Source organism: Halichoerus grypus, chromosome 14, assembly GCF_964656455.1.
Source record: "Halichoerus grypus chromosome 14, mHalGry1.hap1.1, whole genome shotgun sequence".
NCBI lineage: Eukaryota > Metazoa > Chordata > Mammalia > Carnivora > Phocidae > Halichoerus > Halichoerus grypus.
In genome coordinates, this window is record NC_135725.1 from 29,895,603 (window position 1) to 29,910,341 (window position 14,739).

General features: G+C 43.1%; 1 protein-coding gene and 1 long non-coding RNA gene across 11 annotated transcripts in view; one reads left to right on the top strand and one right to left on the bottom strand.

Annotated features, from left to right (window-relative positions):
• The window catches only part of CDC14B (cell division cycle 14B), a 108,691-nt gene extending 106,563 nt beyond the window's left edge, over positions 1-2,128 (bottom strand). For all 10 annotated transcript variants that reach the window (XR_013443924.1, XM_036074720.2, XM_036074717.2 and 7 more), the window contains exon 1: positions 1,854-2,128. Coding sequence is in view for 9 of the 10 variants with exons in the window: in XM_036074720.2 (XP_035930613.1) it covers positions 1,854-2,013 (160 nt within the window). In the remaining variant the exon portion in view is untranslated. The remainder of the gene's footprint in view (positions 1-1,853) is intronic.
• LOC118524528 (uncharacterized) overlaps positions 1,419-14,739 on the top strand; it is a 29,758-nt gene continuing 16,437 nt past the window's right edge. Inside the window, exons 1-2 of the long non-coding RNA XR_013443926.1 lie at positions 1,419-1,574; positions 3,762-3,941. This is a non-coding gene — a long non-coding RNA (uncharacterized LOC118524528). The remainder of the gene's footprint in view (positions 1,575-3,761; positions 3,942-14,739) is intronic.

Here is a 14,739-nt window from a genome sequence, read left to right on the forward strand (position 1 = left end):
TCTTGATCTCGGGGTTGTGAGTTCCAGCCCCACGTTGAGTGTAGAAATTACTTAAAAATAAATAAATAAAATGAAATCTTAAAAAAAACACATTTAAATCCACATGTACTTTATAATTTTATTTTCTAAAACCATATCTACTTTGGCCTACGCAGTAATTAAAATCAAATGAAGCAGTTTTGCATGTACTAACCGTTCTGCTGAGAGAATACTGCGAAGAAAAAACAATGTGCAAAACAACATGTATGCTACCATGCTTGAGTATGATAGAGAATACACAGGTGTATATACACACAGTCTCTTTCTGGAAGGATTCATAGGAAACTCGGAACTTCAGTTGCCTCTGGGGAAGGACACCAGGAGGCTGCGACCAACTTTTCACTGTAAACTCCTGTGCACCTTTGGAACGAAGGGTGCGTTACTTGCCCTAAAATTAAACGCTATGAAGCAAAGTTCCTTTGAAGAGGTATAGACAACAAAGGCGTAAGGAATGTGTGGTGTCGTTACCCGCCCCCACCCCCACCCCGGAGCCCTCCTTGGCGAGGCTATCTCCCCGGGAGTGCACCGCCTGTTGGGACCCGGTCTCAGCCTCAGAAAGCTGGCTGCATCTCCACCAGCGCCACGCGCTACGGTGGACCCGGGCAGGTGCCAGCCGGAGACGGGCACTTAAGGCAACCCCTTCCTCCCTCCACAGTTCCCAGGGGCCATCCACCCCGCGCCGAGAAACCTTCCCCTCTACTCGCAGCTTTATTAAAATGGACCTTCAGTTTCCAACTGTCCATCAAGCTAGAAAACAATTTCTACTAAATTTGTGTTTGCCCGAACCCTTTCTAAATTAATATTCTGACCACTCCAGCTCACCTGGCTTATCAAAGGCTAAGGGCGGGAAACAGTTTATATATAAAATCCCACACGCCAAGGCTTACACATCCCGCGCCACAGAAAACACTGCAAATTCCCTCAAAATTGTAGACAGCTATGCTGTTTACAAAGCGTTTCCACGTACATCATCACATTTAATGCCTTCACACGCTTTAGTGTCAATCCTGGCAAATCCAACAGCTGCCAAATTGGATTTATTAGTCTTCAAGAACTGTAGAATCAGCACTAATAAGAAAAGAGCTATCAAAGGGCTGCTTTTCTACCTGCTCTGGCTGGCTGCGATTTCTCAAAAGTGACAACTCTGGGCATTCGGCACGCAGAGCGGCTCACAAACCATCAGTGTGACACATTCCTTGTGGAAGCAAGGCAGAGGAGCTAGCCCGAGGAGGTCCGGGTGTGCTCGCGCGCGCTGGGGAGGGGGCGAGGGCGGTGCGCACCCGCGCGAGGACGTGGGAACGCCGCACGAGGCGGGACTCCATTTCCTCCACAGCAGCCGAGGTGGGGCGAACGCCCAACAAACAGGGCAGCTGCTCCCCGGCCGGCGCGTTCCGCGCGCTCGGGGAATCCTCTGGGCTGATTGAGAGGTTCAGGCTCCTGTGAGGGCCAACCGAGCTTGCAGCCCGGGGAGGCGCTATGAACCCGAACTTAGAAAAAGCCTGAGGCGCCGAGCTGACGCCAGCAATTTAAGAAAGGTGACCCTCGCGGCCCATCTTGCCGGGGTAGGAGAGTGCAAAACGGATAAAGTTACAGCTCGCAACACACGCAGATGGAAAGTCGGGGTAGGGGGGCGCTCCCAGGGAGCCGGGCCGCTGAAGGGGGTGTGGCCGGTGGGGCTTTTATGGGAGTGGGGGCGGAGGCGTGTCAGTCGGGCCCCGGGAGGCGCCTCCACTGCCTGGGAGGGTGGGCTAGGACCCCCGCGCGGGGTGCCGAGTGCCTGGGGCGCCCCGCCACGCGCTCGCTCGCCGGCTCACCGGTGATGTCCAGGTACAGGTCGTCCTGCTGGTCCAGGCGGTGCAGTTCCTGCGACGTGGAGCTGCGGCTCTTTTTCACTCCCTGCGAGGACGCCGAGCAGCGCCGCGAGCAGGGGGGCGCGGCGGCCCAGCTCGGCCGCCGCTCGCTCTTCCGCTTCATGGAGGCGGCCGCGGCCCGTCAGGGGGCCACGACCATGGCCCCGCGCGCCCGCTCGCCCGCCGAGGCCCCCGCCAGCCCCGCGCGCGGGCGCTCGGGGCGGCGGGCGCAGAGCGGCGCTGCGGGGACGGCGGGCGCCGGTCGAGCCTGGCGGGAGGCGGCCGCGCAGGAGCCGGAGGAGGGGCCGGGCCCACCGCGCCTGCCCCGCTCCCTCCTGCGGCCGCCGCGGGACCCGCGCCGCAGCCCTGGCTACAGCGCCTCCTGCCGCCGCCGGCGCCCCCCAGCCCGTCCCCAGGTGCCCGCAGCCCGCTGGCGCGGCCGAGGCGACGGTGCTGCCGCCGGCGGCTGGGGCTGCCCGGGGTAACCGTGCGCGCCCACCGCAGCCGCGGACGCTGCTGCCGAGGCGCGGGAGCACAGCGGGCCGCGGCTCCCGGGGACCCCAGGGGGGCTGTTCCGTGGAGCTTCATTCACAAAAAAGGGCCCACAACCCTCCTCGGGGCCCGCAGACTGGGGCTTTTCATTGGTCAGTGAGGCGTGACGTCACGCAGACGGGGCCTTTCTACAGGCAGGTACCTGGTGACGCCATAAAGAAAAGTCTGAGTGGTTCCGCCAATCAAATATAAAAGTGTGCTCGCGACCCTCCGCCTGCCCCCAACTTTTGTTTTTTCTGTTTTCCTCCGGTGCTGAGACCCCAGGTCCCAACTTCCTTTAGTGAGTCACCGAAGCTTTACACAGCCCCATCCTAATAACTTAACTCCAGTTCTTTGGCATGTGTATTTTTAAAAGTATTTCAGGGTTTTCCTTGTAATCGCGCCAAGTGAAAAGGATTCTTGCCATGGCTGCTGGCTTGGAAAAGAGTATGGACTGATTAAATTGTCCGCCGCTCTGTAGACTTGAGGTAAAGTTGGTATCACAACCGACGAACTATTTAAATCACCTACACTCTTTATCGACCTATGAGTGTGCCCAGCATTCAAAAAGACTAAGCCAGGGCTTCTTAGGGGGTCGATAAACCTACCGTGGAAACATGATACACCGTACGGTTTGTCTCGTAGTTCATCTTGGAATCTAGTACTCGCATTTAACTCAGTAATTTTATACACCAGTTGCTGAGTTTTTCTTACCTAAAGTGTCGACAGGTCCAATTATTGAAGTATTGAAGCAAGTGGCGAATTTAATCCTTGAACTTTAATCCTGCAAACTGGAGTCATACCTTTTTCTTCTGGGTTAAAATAATGCCTGATATTTCTGGAACTTAACCAAAACTGTCATTTTGGAGGGACTTTAAACAAATTTGCATGGTAGCATCTAAGAAGGTGAATAGATTGGAGGGCAATCTTTAGATTTCATCGCCCCGAATTTTACGTCTTGCAAGCTGTTCCTAATTTTTCACCAGCATTTTAACGTTTTATCCTGCAGTTCCGCAATTACTGCCAACCTCTAGAATTCTAGAGAAAGATGAATTTGAGTCAGTCCCCCTAGAAGCGTCTCAGAAATGCAAATTTTGATGGAGTACTTCCCGGGGGGGCTATTTGACTTCTATTGTTGAAGGCCTTTACCCTTTAGCGCTGCTAATTAAGGAGGAAAGGGGGCTGGGGAAAGAAGGTTCTGCATCACTGACTCAGCTGAACAGTCTGGAACTACAGATCAGCCACTTAGACCAGCTTAGTAATCATGTTCTTTCATCCCGTTTCCCCTAAGGAAATCAGTGAAGGCCTTAAATTAAAAATGGTCTACCTGTTTGTCTGCAGGGGCAGCAATGAAGCAAGAGAATTGGGAGCTTGTGGAATGCTATGCAAATGAGTCTAAATTCAGCAGAAACCTATCCTCCCAGGTCCTCTGCTTTGACCGGAAATAGGAGGCCTTACTGGCCTTAGGGGCTCAGCCGTGGAAAGGCCACCTTTTCCTAGACTATTTGGAATTTTGCAAAAGTAAGTCTTTTGTTTATTGAGGTATAATTGACATATAACGTTATATTAGGTTCAGGTGTACAACATAATGATTTGATATTTGTATATATTGCAAAATGATCACCACAGCAAGTCTAGTTAACATCCGACTAGGTCTTGTTTTGAATAGATATTACATGGGAATTGTTTTATTGGATCCCTGGAGTGAAAGAAATTCAAATACCCCATGATATTCTATTTATTTGAGGGTGACTTACCTAAATGTCAAACTAAGACTGAAGTGCCAGGAAGTTCACTTACAGCAGTTCATTTTCTCCTTCAAACTTAGTGTTGAGGCTGGAAATTCTAACAAAATGCCTATGATTCCAATAAAAGAGAAAAAATATATTAAGTACAGATAATTATGTTGTTTAAGCATTTTCATGTTTTAGAAACAGAATTTTATGGTTTTGTTAGCATAACATCATTAAGAGAGAAAATATATAATTACAGTTGGTAATTTTGCAGAAATGTTTCACATTCTTGGGGATAGGAAGTCCATATGCTAAGTACACACATCGAAATTTTAAACCCTATTCATATTTTGTTTTTAGGTCATGTTTAGGTAGTGGTAGAAAAGTGCTATTTCTTACTGATACTTGTTTTTTGTGTGTTGCACTTGAGCAATTTGACTGTTCCTGATGTCCAATAAGCTGATCTCCAGGCTCTGAGAAATAGGCCATAGGAAATGTAGTTTAGTTTGCTTGGTTGATTGGTTAGTTTGTTGTTCACTGTTTGACCATTGATCATAAAATTTTAGAGCTTGAAGGAACTTTACACAATATTTGGTTCAAGGCTGCCCTTTTACAGTGAGGATGTGGGGTTGCACAGAAGTGACAGGGGCAGGGCTGGAGTGAGAACCTAAACACTGTCTTCAGGACTGCGGCTTGTCTTTCCCCAACTGTCTGAGCTTAGAGAACAGATGCATCTGGTTGTAATCCTCAACCTTATGGGCAGCACAGTGAAAAGCAAAAAAAGAAGGGAAGAGGTTCTCTAAAATATTCCTTTCTCCTAGGTAAATTCACCCTGAAAAGAATAGAATTATGGAACATTTACTTTTTTTGGAACATTTTCTGGTATGTATATTTCAGATAAGTCACACTCTGAAAGTTTGAAATCTTACCTTAAAATTAGTAGAAACTGGTCCATAGATACATTATGTTAAAATTTCGAAGCTTCTCGGGATGCCTTGGTGGCTCAGATGGTTAAGCGTCTGCCTTTGGCTCAGGTCATGATCTCCAGGTCCTGGGATGTAGGCCCACATAGGCCTCCCTGCTCAGCGGGGAGCCGGCTTCTCCCTCTCCCTCTGCCTGCCTCTTTGCCTACTTGTGCTCTCTATCTCTCTGTCAAAAAAAAAATAAAATCTTAAAAAACAAAAAACTTAAAATTAAAATCTTAAAAAAATTTTTTTAATGATACTAAGTTTCAATTTCAAATTATAAGTAAATTATAGCTTAATGATATGAAAATAAATAATTTGTAGGGGTGCCCGGGTGGCTCAGTTGTTAAACGTCTGCCTTTGGCTCAGGTTTTGATCCCAGGGTCCTGGGATCGAGCCCCGCATCAGGCTCCCTGCTCTGCGGGAAGCCTGCTTCTCCCTCTCCCACTCCCCCTGCTTGTGTTCCCTCTCATGCTGTCTCTCTCTCTGTCAAATAAATAAATAAAATCTTTAAAAAAAAAAAGTAATTTGTATAAGGTCAAATTTCCATAAAGCTAGAGGGTTTAGGTGGCAGGTATATGGGAAAATGGACACACTAAAATCTTCACTAGCATTTTTTTTTAAAAAGTTGGTTTGGGGGCACATGGCTGGCTCAGTCTGTAGAGCATGCAATTCTTGATCTCAGGGTTATAAGTTCAAGCCCCAAGTTAGGTGTAGAGATTACTTAAAAAAAAAAAAAAGAGTTGGTTTTATTTCATTGGATATTCTGGTATTCTCAGCATTAATCTGAAATCCCCCATGTTCCTGACCCTGAGACGGAAAATCTCTTAGAATTGTAAAAAGGGGAGAAAATGGATGTTTATTAAGCTACCACCACATGCTGTACACAGTGGTAGGAGCTTCACACAAATGCCCTGTTAAATATTATTGTTTTTATTTTGTAGGTGAGGAATCCCTCATTTGACAGGTCATGGCAGTTATCCCAAGTCCTGCAGTGGCTCTTTCTTGGGGCCAGCACCATTCTTCACAGGTTAAGGACAGAGTTTGAATGGATCTTTCCTTGTAGGTCCGTTTCTGAAGTAACCTGTATAGTTGTGTAAATGTCATACAGTTTGATTGTTTTTTTTTTGGACCTCAGACCACATGCTAACATTGTAGATTTTTTTTTTAAAGATATTTTTAAATTTATTTGTCAGAGAGAGGGAGAGAGAGAGTGCGCGCACAGCAGGAGGAACGGCAAGCAGAGGGAGAAGCAGGCTCCCTGCGGGGCAAGGAGCCCGATGTGGGACTCGATCCTAGGACCCTGGTATCATGACCCCAGCCGAAGGCAGACACTTAACCAGCCAGGTGTCCCATAACAATGTAGATTTTTAAAACAATATTCCTGATGTTAATTTGGTGGTTTTGGGTTATGTACACTTCCTCCCACACAAACAACAACAATAATTATAATAATGGAATGGTAGGGTGGAAGGGGCTAGAGAATGGTGAGGATTCTGGTTATATTGAGTCTTGAGATTAGAGAATGACTAAGAGTGCTTACACCCCAAAGCCTAGGCCTATGCCTGGGGCACTGAGCGAGCAGCACCCAGCTCTCTCTCACTTCACCTTTTGAAAAATGCTAACACACATTTGACTTATTGTCAGATATTTAGTGTATCAGTAGAGTAGAATTTAGTAACCTGGGAGAAATGGAAAAGGATACATGAGGATCAGCATGCTCTCCTTGGCTAAATGTTTCTAAGACTGAATGAATGAACATGCTCATCCTCCTTAGTAGGTAGCTTCTTAAATGTAGGTATAACTTTGTGATAGTGGCTTTTTACCTCAAAGATTCTTGAGTGAGGTATTTTTCTTTTTCTTTGTTTTTATCCCAAATGACCAAATAATGCATGAATGTGTGATTGTATTTTTAGAAACAGAAATTAAATATATATATATATATATATGTATATATATAAAAACATGTACCAAAAAAGTTCTCCTTCACCCTCATACCCCAATCCTACCCTCATAGATAACCACCTTTAACAGTCTGCATTTAGGGATGCCTGGGTAGCTCAGTTGGTTAAGCATCTGCCTTTGGCTCAGGTCATGATCCCAGGATCCTCGTATTGAGCCCTGTGTTCCTTGGGCTCCCTGCTCAGTGGGGAGTCTGCTTCTCCCTCTTCCTCACCCTCTGCCCCTGTCCTCACTCATGCTCTGTCTCTTGCTTTCTCTCTCTCTCAAATAAATAAAATCTAAAAAAAAAAAGTCTGTATTTAGATTTAAAAGATTTATTTAAATAAATTGTTTCATAGTGTGCATATTCTGTGAAGTGGGTTTTGTTTTTTGTTTTTTGTTTTTTTTCTTAATACTGCATCCTGAACATTTCCCTTTTCAGTCCTTATAGCCAACTTCATTCACTCTAATGGCTGCATGGATTTCCCTTGTATGTTTTCCATAATTTATTTTCCTATGGATGGACACTTAGGTTGTATTGGGTGGGGGCGCACTATTACAAACAGTCCTGCATTGAATATCCTAACATGTATATCAACAGGAGGTGGAATTGCTGGATCGGAGAGTATCCACTTTTTAAATTTTGATGGACACTAACAATATCTTAGAGTACCTGTTTTTGTACACCCTTGAAATCACTAGATAGAACCAATATTTTTAAGTTGGAGAATAAAAAGTAATAGTTTACTGTAATTTTCATTGCATTTCTCTGATCACTAGTAAAGCTGAGCATGTTATAAAGTGCTCAGTATATTTTCTAAGAATTTCTTATTCATGTCCTTTGTTCATTTCTCCATCTGTTTTCTTTTAGATTGGTGGGAGCTGTTTATATATTATGGATATCAGCTCTTCAATCTTTGCTGATAATTACTTAATCTTTGTCATATTACTATATTCATGTTGCTACAGAAGTTTTATGTGTTTTATTTTTTTTAAAAGATTTTATTTATTTGACAGAGACAGCACAAGCAGGGGGAGCGGCAGGCAGAGGGAGAGGGAGAAGCAGACTCCACTGAGCAGAGAGCCCGACGCAGGGCTCAATCCCAGGACCCCGGGATCATGACCCGAGCCCAAGGCAGACACTTAACCAGCTGAGCCACCCAGGCGCCCCTAGTTTTATGTGTTTTAATGTCTGATCAATTTTACCAGTCCTTTTTTTTTAAGATTTTTTTTTTAAGATTTTATTTTTAAGTAATCTCTCCACCCAATGTGGGGCTTAAACTCACAGCCACAAGATCAAGAGTCACACACTCCACTGACTGAGCCAGCCCAGCACCCCTTACCAGTCATTTTTTAAGGTTTCTAAGTGTTGTATCTTATTTTTCTTGTCCCAGTATTTTAAAAGTATTCTTTATTTTCTATTTCTTTTAGAGATGTTATTATATTTAGCTCTTTAATCTACCTGGAATTTATTTGGAGATATAGAATAAAGTAAGGATCTATCCTTTTCCTTTTTATCACATAACCTATCTTTTCCCCATTAATTAATTTATTTTTTTTATTTTTTATTATTTTTTTTTTTTTTTAGATTTTTATTTATTTGCGAGAGAGACAATGAGAGACAGAGAGCATGAGAGGGAGGAGGGTCAGAGGGAGAAGCAGACTCCCCGCTGAGCAGGGAGCCCGATGTGGGACTCGATCCCGGGACTCCAGGATCATGACCTGAGCCGAAGGCAGTCGCTTAACCAACTGAGCCACCCAGGCGCCCTTCCCCATTAATTTGAACTGCTACCCATATATATGTACAGTTCTTATATATACTATGGCCTGATTCTAGTCTCTTTGCTATTTGAGTAATCTTTTTATTAATATTAATTTTCTATTAATATTAGCCTATTCCTATATCTCTGTACACTGTTTAGATTACAGTAGCTTTATAGTATTACGGTTTGGTGTCCAGTGGGTAATTTCCTCCTTACTATTTTTCTTTCCTAAATGAGCACAGAGCCCCACATGGAGCTCAATGCAGGGCTTGATTGTATGCTTCTTGATGAACACAGCATCACCGATAAAATATTAGAGCCAAAAATGTTTACCCAATCAAGTCTTGAGATCTGACTTCAGTTTACAGGAAATACAGGGGGTGGGGGGAATAAGTTAAATGACTTATAAGAAAACAATCTAACATGTGGACCTTTTACAAAGTCTATCTCTTCAACAAGTAAATGTCATGGGAAAAAACAGGTCAAGTGGATGAGGAGACCTGTGGTAAGTAAAAAGAGCGTTAAGAGGCATAAAATCAAATGCAATGTGTAGTCTCTGGTCTGAACAAACCAGCTATAAGTGGTATGTTTAGGACAACTGGTGACATTTGAATATGGATTGGGCATTATGTGATATTAGGGAAATATTGTTAATTGGGGTATGATGATAATGCAATTATGTAGAAGAATGGACTTACTCTAGTGCTATGGACTGAATTTCCCCCCTCCCCCTACTTCCCCGGCCCAATTCATATGTTGAAGTCCTAATCTCCAATGTGATGGTGTTTTGGGGATGGACCTTTGAGAGGTAATTAGGTTTAGCTGAGGTCAAGAGGGTGTGGCCTTCATATTTTGATTATCACTCCTATAAGAAGTAGAAAAGAGAAAAGAGATAGTTCTCTCTCTGCCATATGAGGACACAGCTAGAAGGTGGCCATCTGCAAGCCAGGAACAAAGTCCTCCCCAGGAACCAAATCAGCCAGCGCCTTGATCCTGGACTCCCCAGGCTCCAAAACTGTGAGAAATAAATGTCTCTTGTTTAAACCACCCAGTCTTGGGGCACCTGGCTGGCTCAGGCAGTAGAGCATGTGACTCCTGATTTCAGGGTAGTAAGTTTGAGCCCCATGTTGGGTGTAAAGATTACTTAAAATTAAAATCTTAAAAAAAACAAACAAAAAAAACCCCACCAAGTCTATGATACTTTGTTATAGCAGCCCAAGCCAACTGATAATATCTATGAAAATTCATACTGAAGAATTTATGGATAAAGTATTAGAGTGTAACACTTTAAAATGGTTCAGTAAACATGTATTCTTTATCTCATTCTATCTATCCATTTGCCTGTGTATCTATCTACCTATGAAGCAACTATGGCAGAGCATTAAGAATTGTTGAATCCAGAAAAAAAAATTGTTGAATCCAGGTAATGGTTATTTATTTTTTCATTCTTTCCACTTTTTTATGTTTGAAAATTTTCATAATCAAAGTCAATTTTTCTCTATATTCTTACATATTTAAAGACTATTTTTAAATAATCTCTACACTCAACGTGGGTTCAAACTTACAACCCCACGATCAAGAGTCACATGCTCTACCCACTGAGCCAGCTAGGTGCCCCTATATTCTTACATATTTTAAAATTCTTTCTGTGATTTTTGCCTAGGATAGTATTCAATTTCTAGATTAACTTGAAGAAAATTGACATAGTTAGAATACTGAATTTCTTTAATAGGAATTTTTTTTTTCCAATTTATTTGAGATAGAGAGAGCATGAGCAGGGGGAAGGGGCAGAGGGAGAGGGAGAAGCAGACTCCCCACTGAGCAGAGAGCCCAATGCTGGGCTCAATCCCGGGACTCCGGGGTCATGACCCAAGCCAAAGGCAGAAGCCTAACCAACTGAGTCACTCAGGCGCCCCAGGAATTTCTTAAAATGTTAATTTTCTTTAAAGGAAAAGGTATATCTTTGAATTTATTTAAGTCCTTTCTTACTTCAATAAGTAAACCACCATAGGTTTATTTTGAGCATGACTTTGTGTATTGTGCTTTGATCCTACCACTGTTATTGGAAGAAGGTACAGCCTAAATCCATAGGAATGCAAACATTTTTCATTAAATATAGACTTCTCAGCTTCTTTTGTTCACAAGGGAGATAGTATTTTAAATTACTGTCCCGACTAATTTCAGTTCCTCCTTCTGGCTTCTTATAATGCCCGGAGGCCTACTGGGGCAAAAGAAATTATACCTATTACTGCCTGACCAAAGCAGAATCCACTACATCAGGGACACTTTCATTTACACCAAGGCCCAACAGAACTTTGAAATGAAACTCTTTATTTTAGTCTGGAGTTTGGGGCAGTGTGGTGTCTCATCACCTCATTTTTGTAAGTATCAAGGAGGCTCTTATGAGGATTTATTAACCTTATGTTCACAGTAAGCTCTAGGGGCACCATAAGATTGTGATTTCCTGCTGTATTTACTTCCAATGGGCTTTTTAAAAAAATGAGATATAATTAACATGCAATAAAAGCAAAGATCTGGATGTTAGTTCAGTGAGTTTTAAAGTTATATATACCTGTGTAACCACCACCCAAAACAAGATACAGAATCAGTGGTCCTTACAGAAATACCATTCATGAAACGTAAGCATGATTCCCTATGCCAAGCCCATGTCCAGACCATCCCCCTTGCCATTCCAGTCCATCTGCCACCCTTCCTTTGTCCCTCCTTGCTGCCCTCCATCTCCACCTCTGACACCCCTTTGGCACCATACCTCAGCTTCTGAACCTTCCCTCCTACTCACCCTGACTGAGTGGGACAGGCTCTCCTGGCTGGGATCTTGGTCCTCTTCCTCAGACAGCACTGAGCTACAAAATTCGCTGCAGACCCAAGTTGTCCCTGCATTTGGCCCTAGCTGCCGGCCCCACTCCACCAGACCTCCCATTGGGGCTCCAGAGTGGTAGAAGTGAGCGTGCTGTGGGTAGTAATCAGCAGAGATAATCAGGTAATGTGAAGTAGCTAATAGCCTCCACCTTCACTACACACATTTGTCTTTCCAATTGTTGCAGGACAAGAAAGACATCCCTTGTCTGACTCTGCCCTTATCCACACAGTTAGAAGTAAATTAAAGGCATCAATTTCAAGTCACTTCTGTAGCTGTAGAAGTGTAAAAGCAATTTATTCTTTATCTCCTGTTGTGGCTGGGAGAATATTCCCTGCAAAGACTTTGGAAGAGAACTAGCCAGCAATTCTAATATATTGGGTGATTTTTCTGTCTTTTTGTTACAAATTGCCTTGTCTATGAGGAGATCCTAGCCCAGTCTTGTTTCTCCCTCCCACCCACTATTTTCCATAGGAATAGAGAGGACAGGAAAGAGTAAAATACATATTCTTATTTGGTGGGAGGTTTTTACTATCTTTTTTTTTCCTTCTTCAATGATACCAGAGCACAAATGGACAAATTAAGTTGGATTCTCTATTAATTTCATTTTTTGAAAGATTATTTATTTGAGAGAGGCGGGTGGAGAGGGAGAAGGAGAGAGAGTCTCAGGCCAACTCCATGCAACGCAGGGCTTGATCTCATGACCCTGAGGATCATGACCTGAGCGGAAACCAAGAGTCCTATGCTTAACTGACTGCACTACCCAGGCACCCATAATTTCATTTTTAAATGCAGATTCAAGTGAGCAGTGAATTGTTTTATCCAAGGTTAGGGGCTATGCAAAAGACAAAAACAGAAAGCAGAAATGACCCATAATATAGGCAGTCAGCTTCTAGAAATTGTCCATAAAAGTGAATTGTTGGGGTGCCTGGGTGGCTCAGTCAGTTCAGAGTCTGCCTTCAGCTCAGGTCATGATCCCGCGGTCCTGGGATCGAGCCCACGTCGGGATCCCTGCTCAGCGGGGAGCCTGTTTCTTCCTCTCCCTCTGCCTGCCGCTCCCCCTGTTTGTGCTCTCTCTCTCTCTCTCTGTCAAACGAATAAATAAAATCTTTAAAAAAAAAAAAGTGAATTGTCATTTAATAATATTTATGGAAAGAAAAGCAATTATGTTTTCACATTTAATGTATTAACTTAATCCTTTTAGCTTATGAACTACTAAATATTATATAAAAAAGAACGTTTCTGACTTCAATCTAGCTGCCAAAATAACAGTACAATGTATTTAGAAGTGAAGAGTTTGCAGGTCAAACTTGTCCTTTGGCCAGCATGTCCATTTCCTGGACCATGCTCCACACTGCTCCATAGTAAACTTTCAAAATGGCAAATCTAATCATATCATTTTATCAACTAAAATGTTCTAACAGCTCCCTGCCCCATTTAGAGAGTCTTGAATTTATCTTCTGGACCATCGTACACATTTCTGTGAGAGTCATCATTATTATTATTTTAGTTTAGTTTGAAAATTTCAAACCTATAAGTTAATTTAGGGAGAAAAGCTTACTGTCTGAACCACTTGAGAGAATATTACAGATATCATGACCTCTATCTCCTAAGAACAGGGACATTTTCCTATATAACCATAATGTTATTGTCAAATTCAGGAAATTTAACATTCCTACAGTACAATTATCAAATATTTAGTCCATCTTCACAATTCACCAATTGTCCTAATAATGTCCTTTTTAGCATTTTTTTCCTTGACCCAGGAAACAGTCCTTTTCCTAACAGCTAGCCTGAGGATGTGCATTTTTGCAGTTTTCTGCCCTGATGGTGCATTCTCGATGTGTCAGGTTAGGAGGACCAGGATGACAGTTTGCCTTATTCTGGGTAATTATGAACATTGACCACTGGGTTCATTAAGGTGTTACCTGCCAGTTTTTTCCACGATAAAGGTATAACTTTTCCCTTTGTAATTAATAATTTGTGGGGAGATACTTTAAGACCACAAACTTCCACCCAGTGATTTAGTACACACTGATGATTCTGAATCAGTTACTATAATGGTACAGACTGGTGACTTTCTAATTATGTTCTACGTTTATTAATTGGCATTCTTTGGAAAGAGGAGCTGCTTTTTTTTTGTATGTATGTATGTATGTACATATGTATGTATGCATATGGATGGGTGGATTATGGATTATTCATTTCTTGTTTTCTATAAATCCCATAGTGTCATTATATATTTTGATCAAATTGTCCCCAACTTGACTAGTGGATGGTACTTCATGTTAGCTTCTGTGTCCCACTGACATGTCCCCATCAATTGTTTAGTGTTTTCTTACTTTCTGGCACAAGATGTTCCGGGTTTAACTTGTCCTCACCCCGCCCCTGCCCTGGAATCAGTTATTCCTTCAGGAAGGTCTGGCTCTCTTCACTGGGATCAAATATTTTAAAAGGCCTCTGAGACCTGACTCTGGCCTCATCTACAACTTCTCCTCCTGCGATTCCTTCCCTGCTTGCGTGCTCAGCCACATACCCTCCCAGAGTCCCCAAAGTGCCATGCTCCTCTCTACTCTCGCACTTTCTGTGCCCTCTTTCTGGAGGCCCTTACCACCACTTCCCACCCTGACCTGTGCCCCTGGCAGCACTAACTCTGTAACCCCCTCTCACATGGTAGGGAGATAGCAGCTCAATGCTGTTTTTGTTTTGTGTTTAAATAGCATTTCTTTTTCTTTTTTTTTTTTTAAGTAATCTCTACACCCAACGTGGAGGCTCGAACTCACAGCCCTGAAATCAAGAGTCACACGCTCTACCCATCTCATTGATTTACTTTACATTTGCCCGATTACCAGTGTGAGCATATCTGCTTTCTGTGTGGGAAACAGAAAATAGTATTGTTCAAGAGAACATGAGAACTGGCATTATAAAACAATGAGGTTGATATTCTTTGCTGCACTCCATTTTTAGCTGAGTCTTCTGTAAGTGTCAACTAATGTAGACAAGGTAATGCAATGACAATTTGATTATTACTTACAAAAT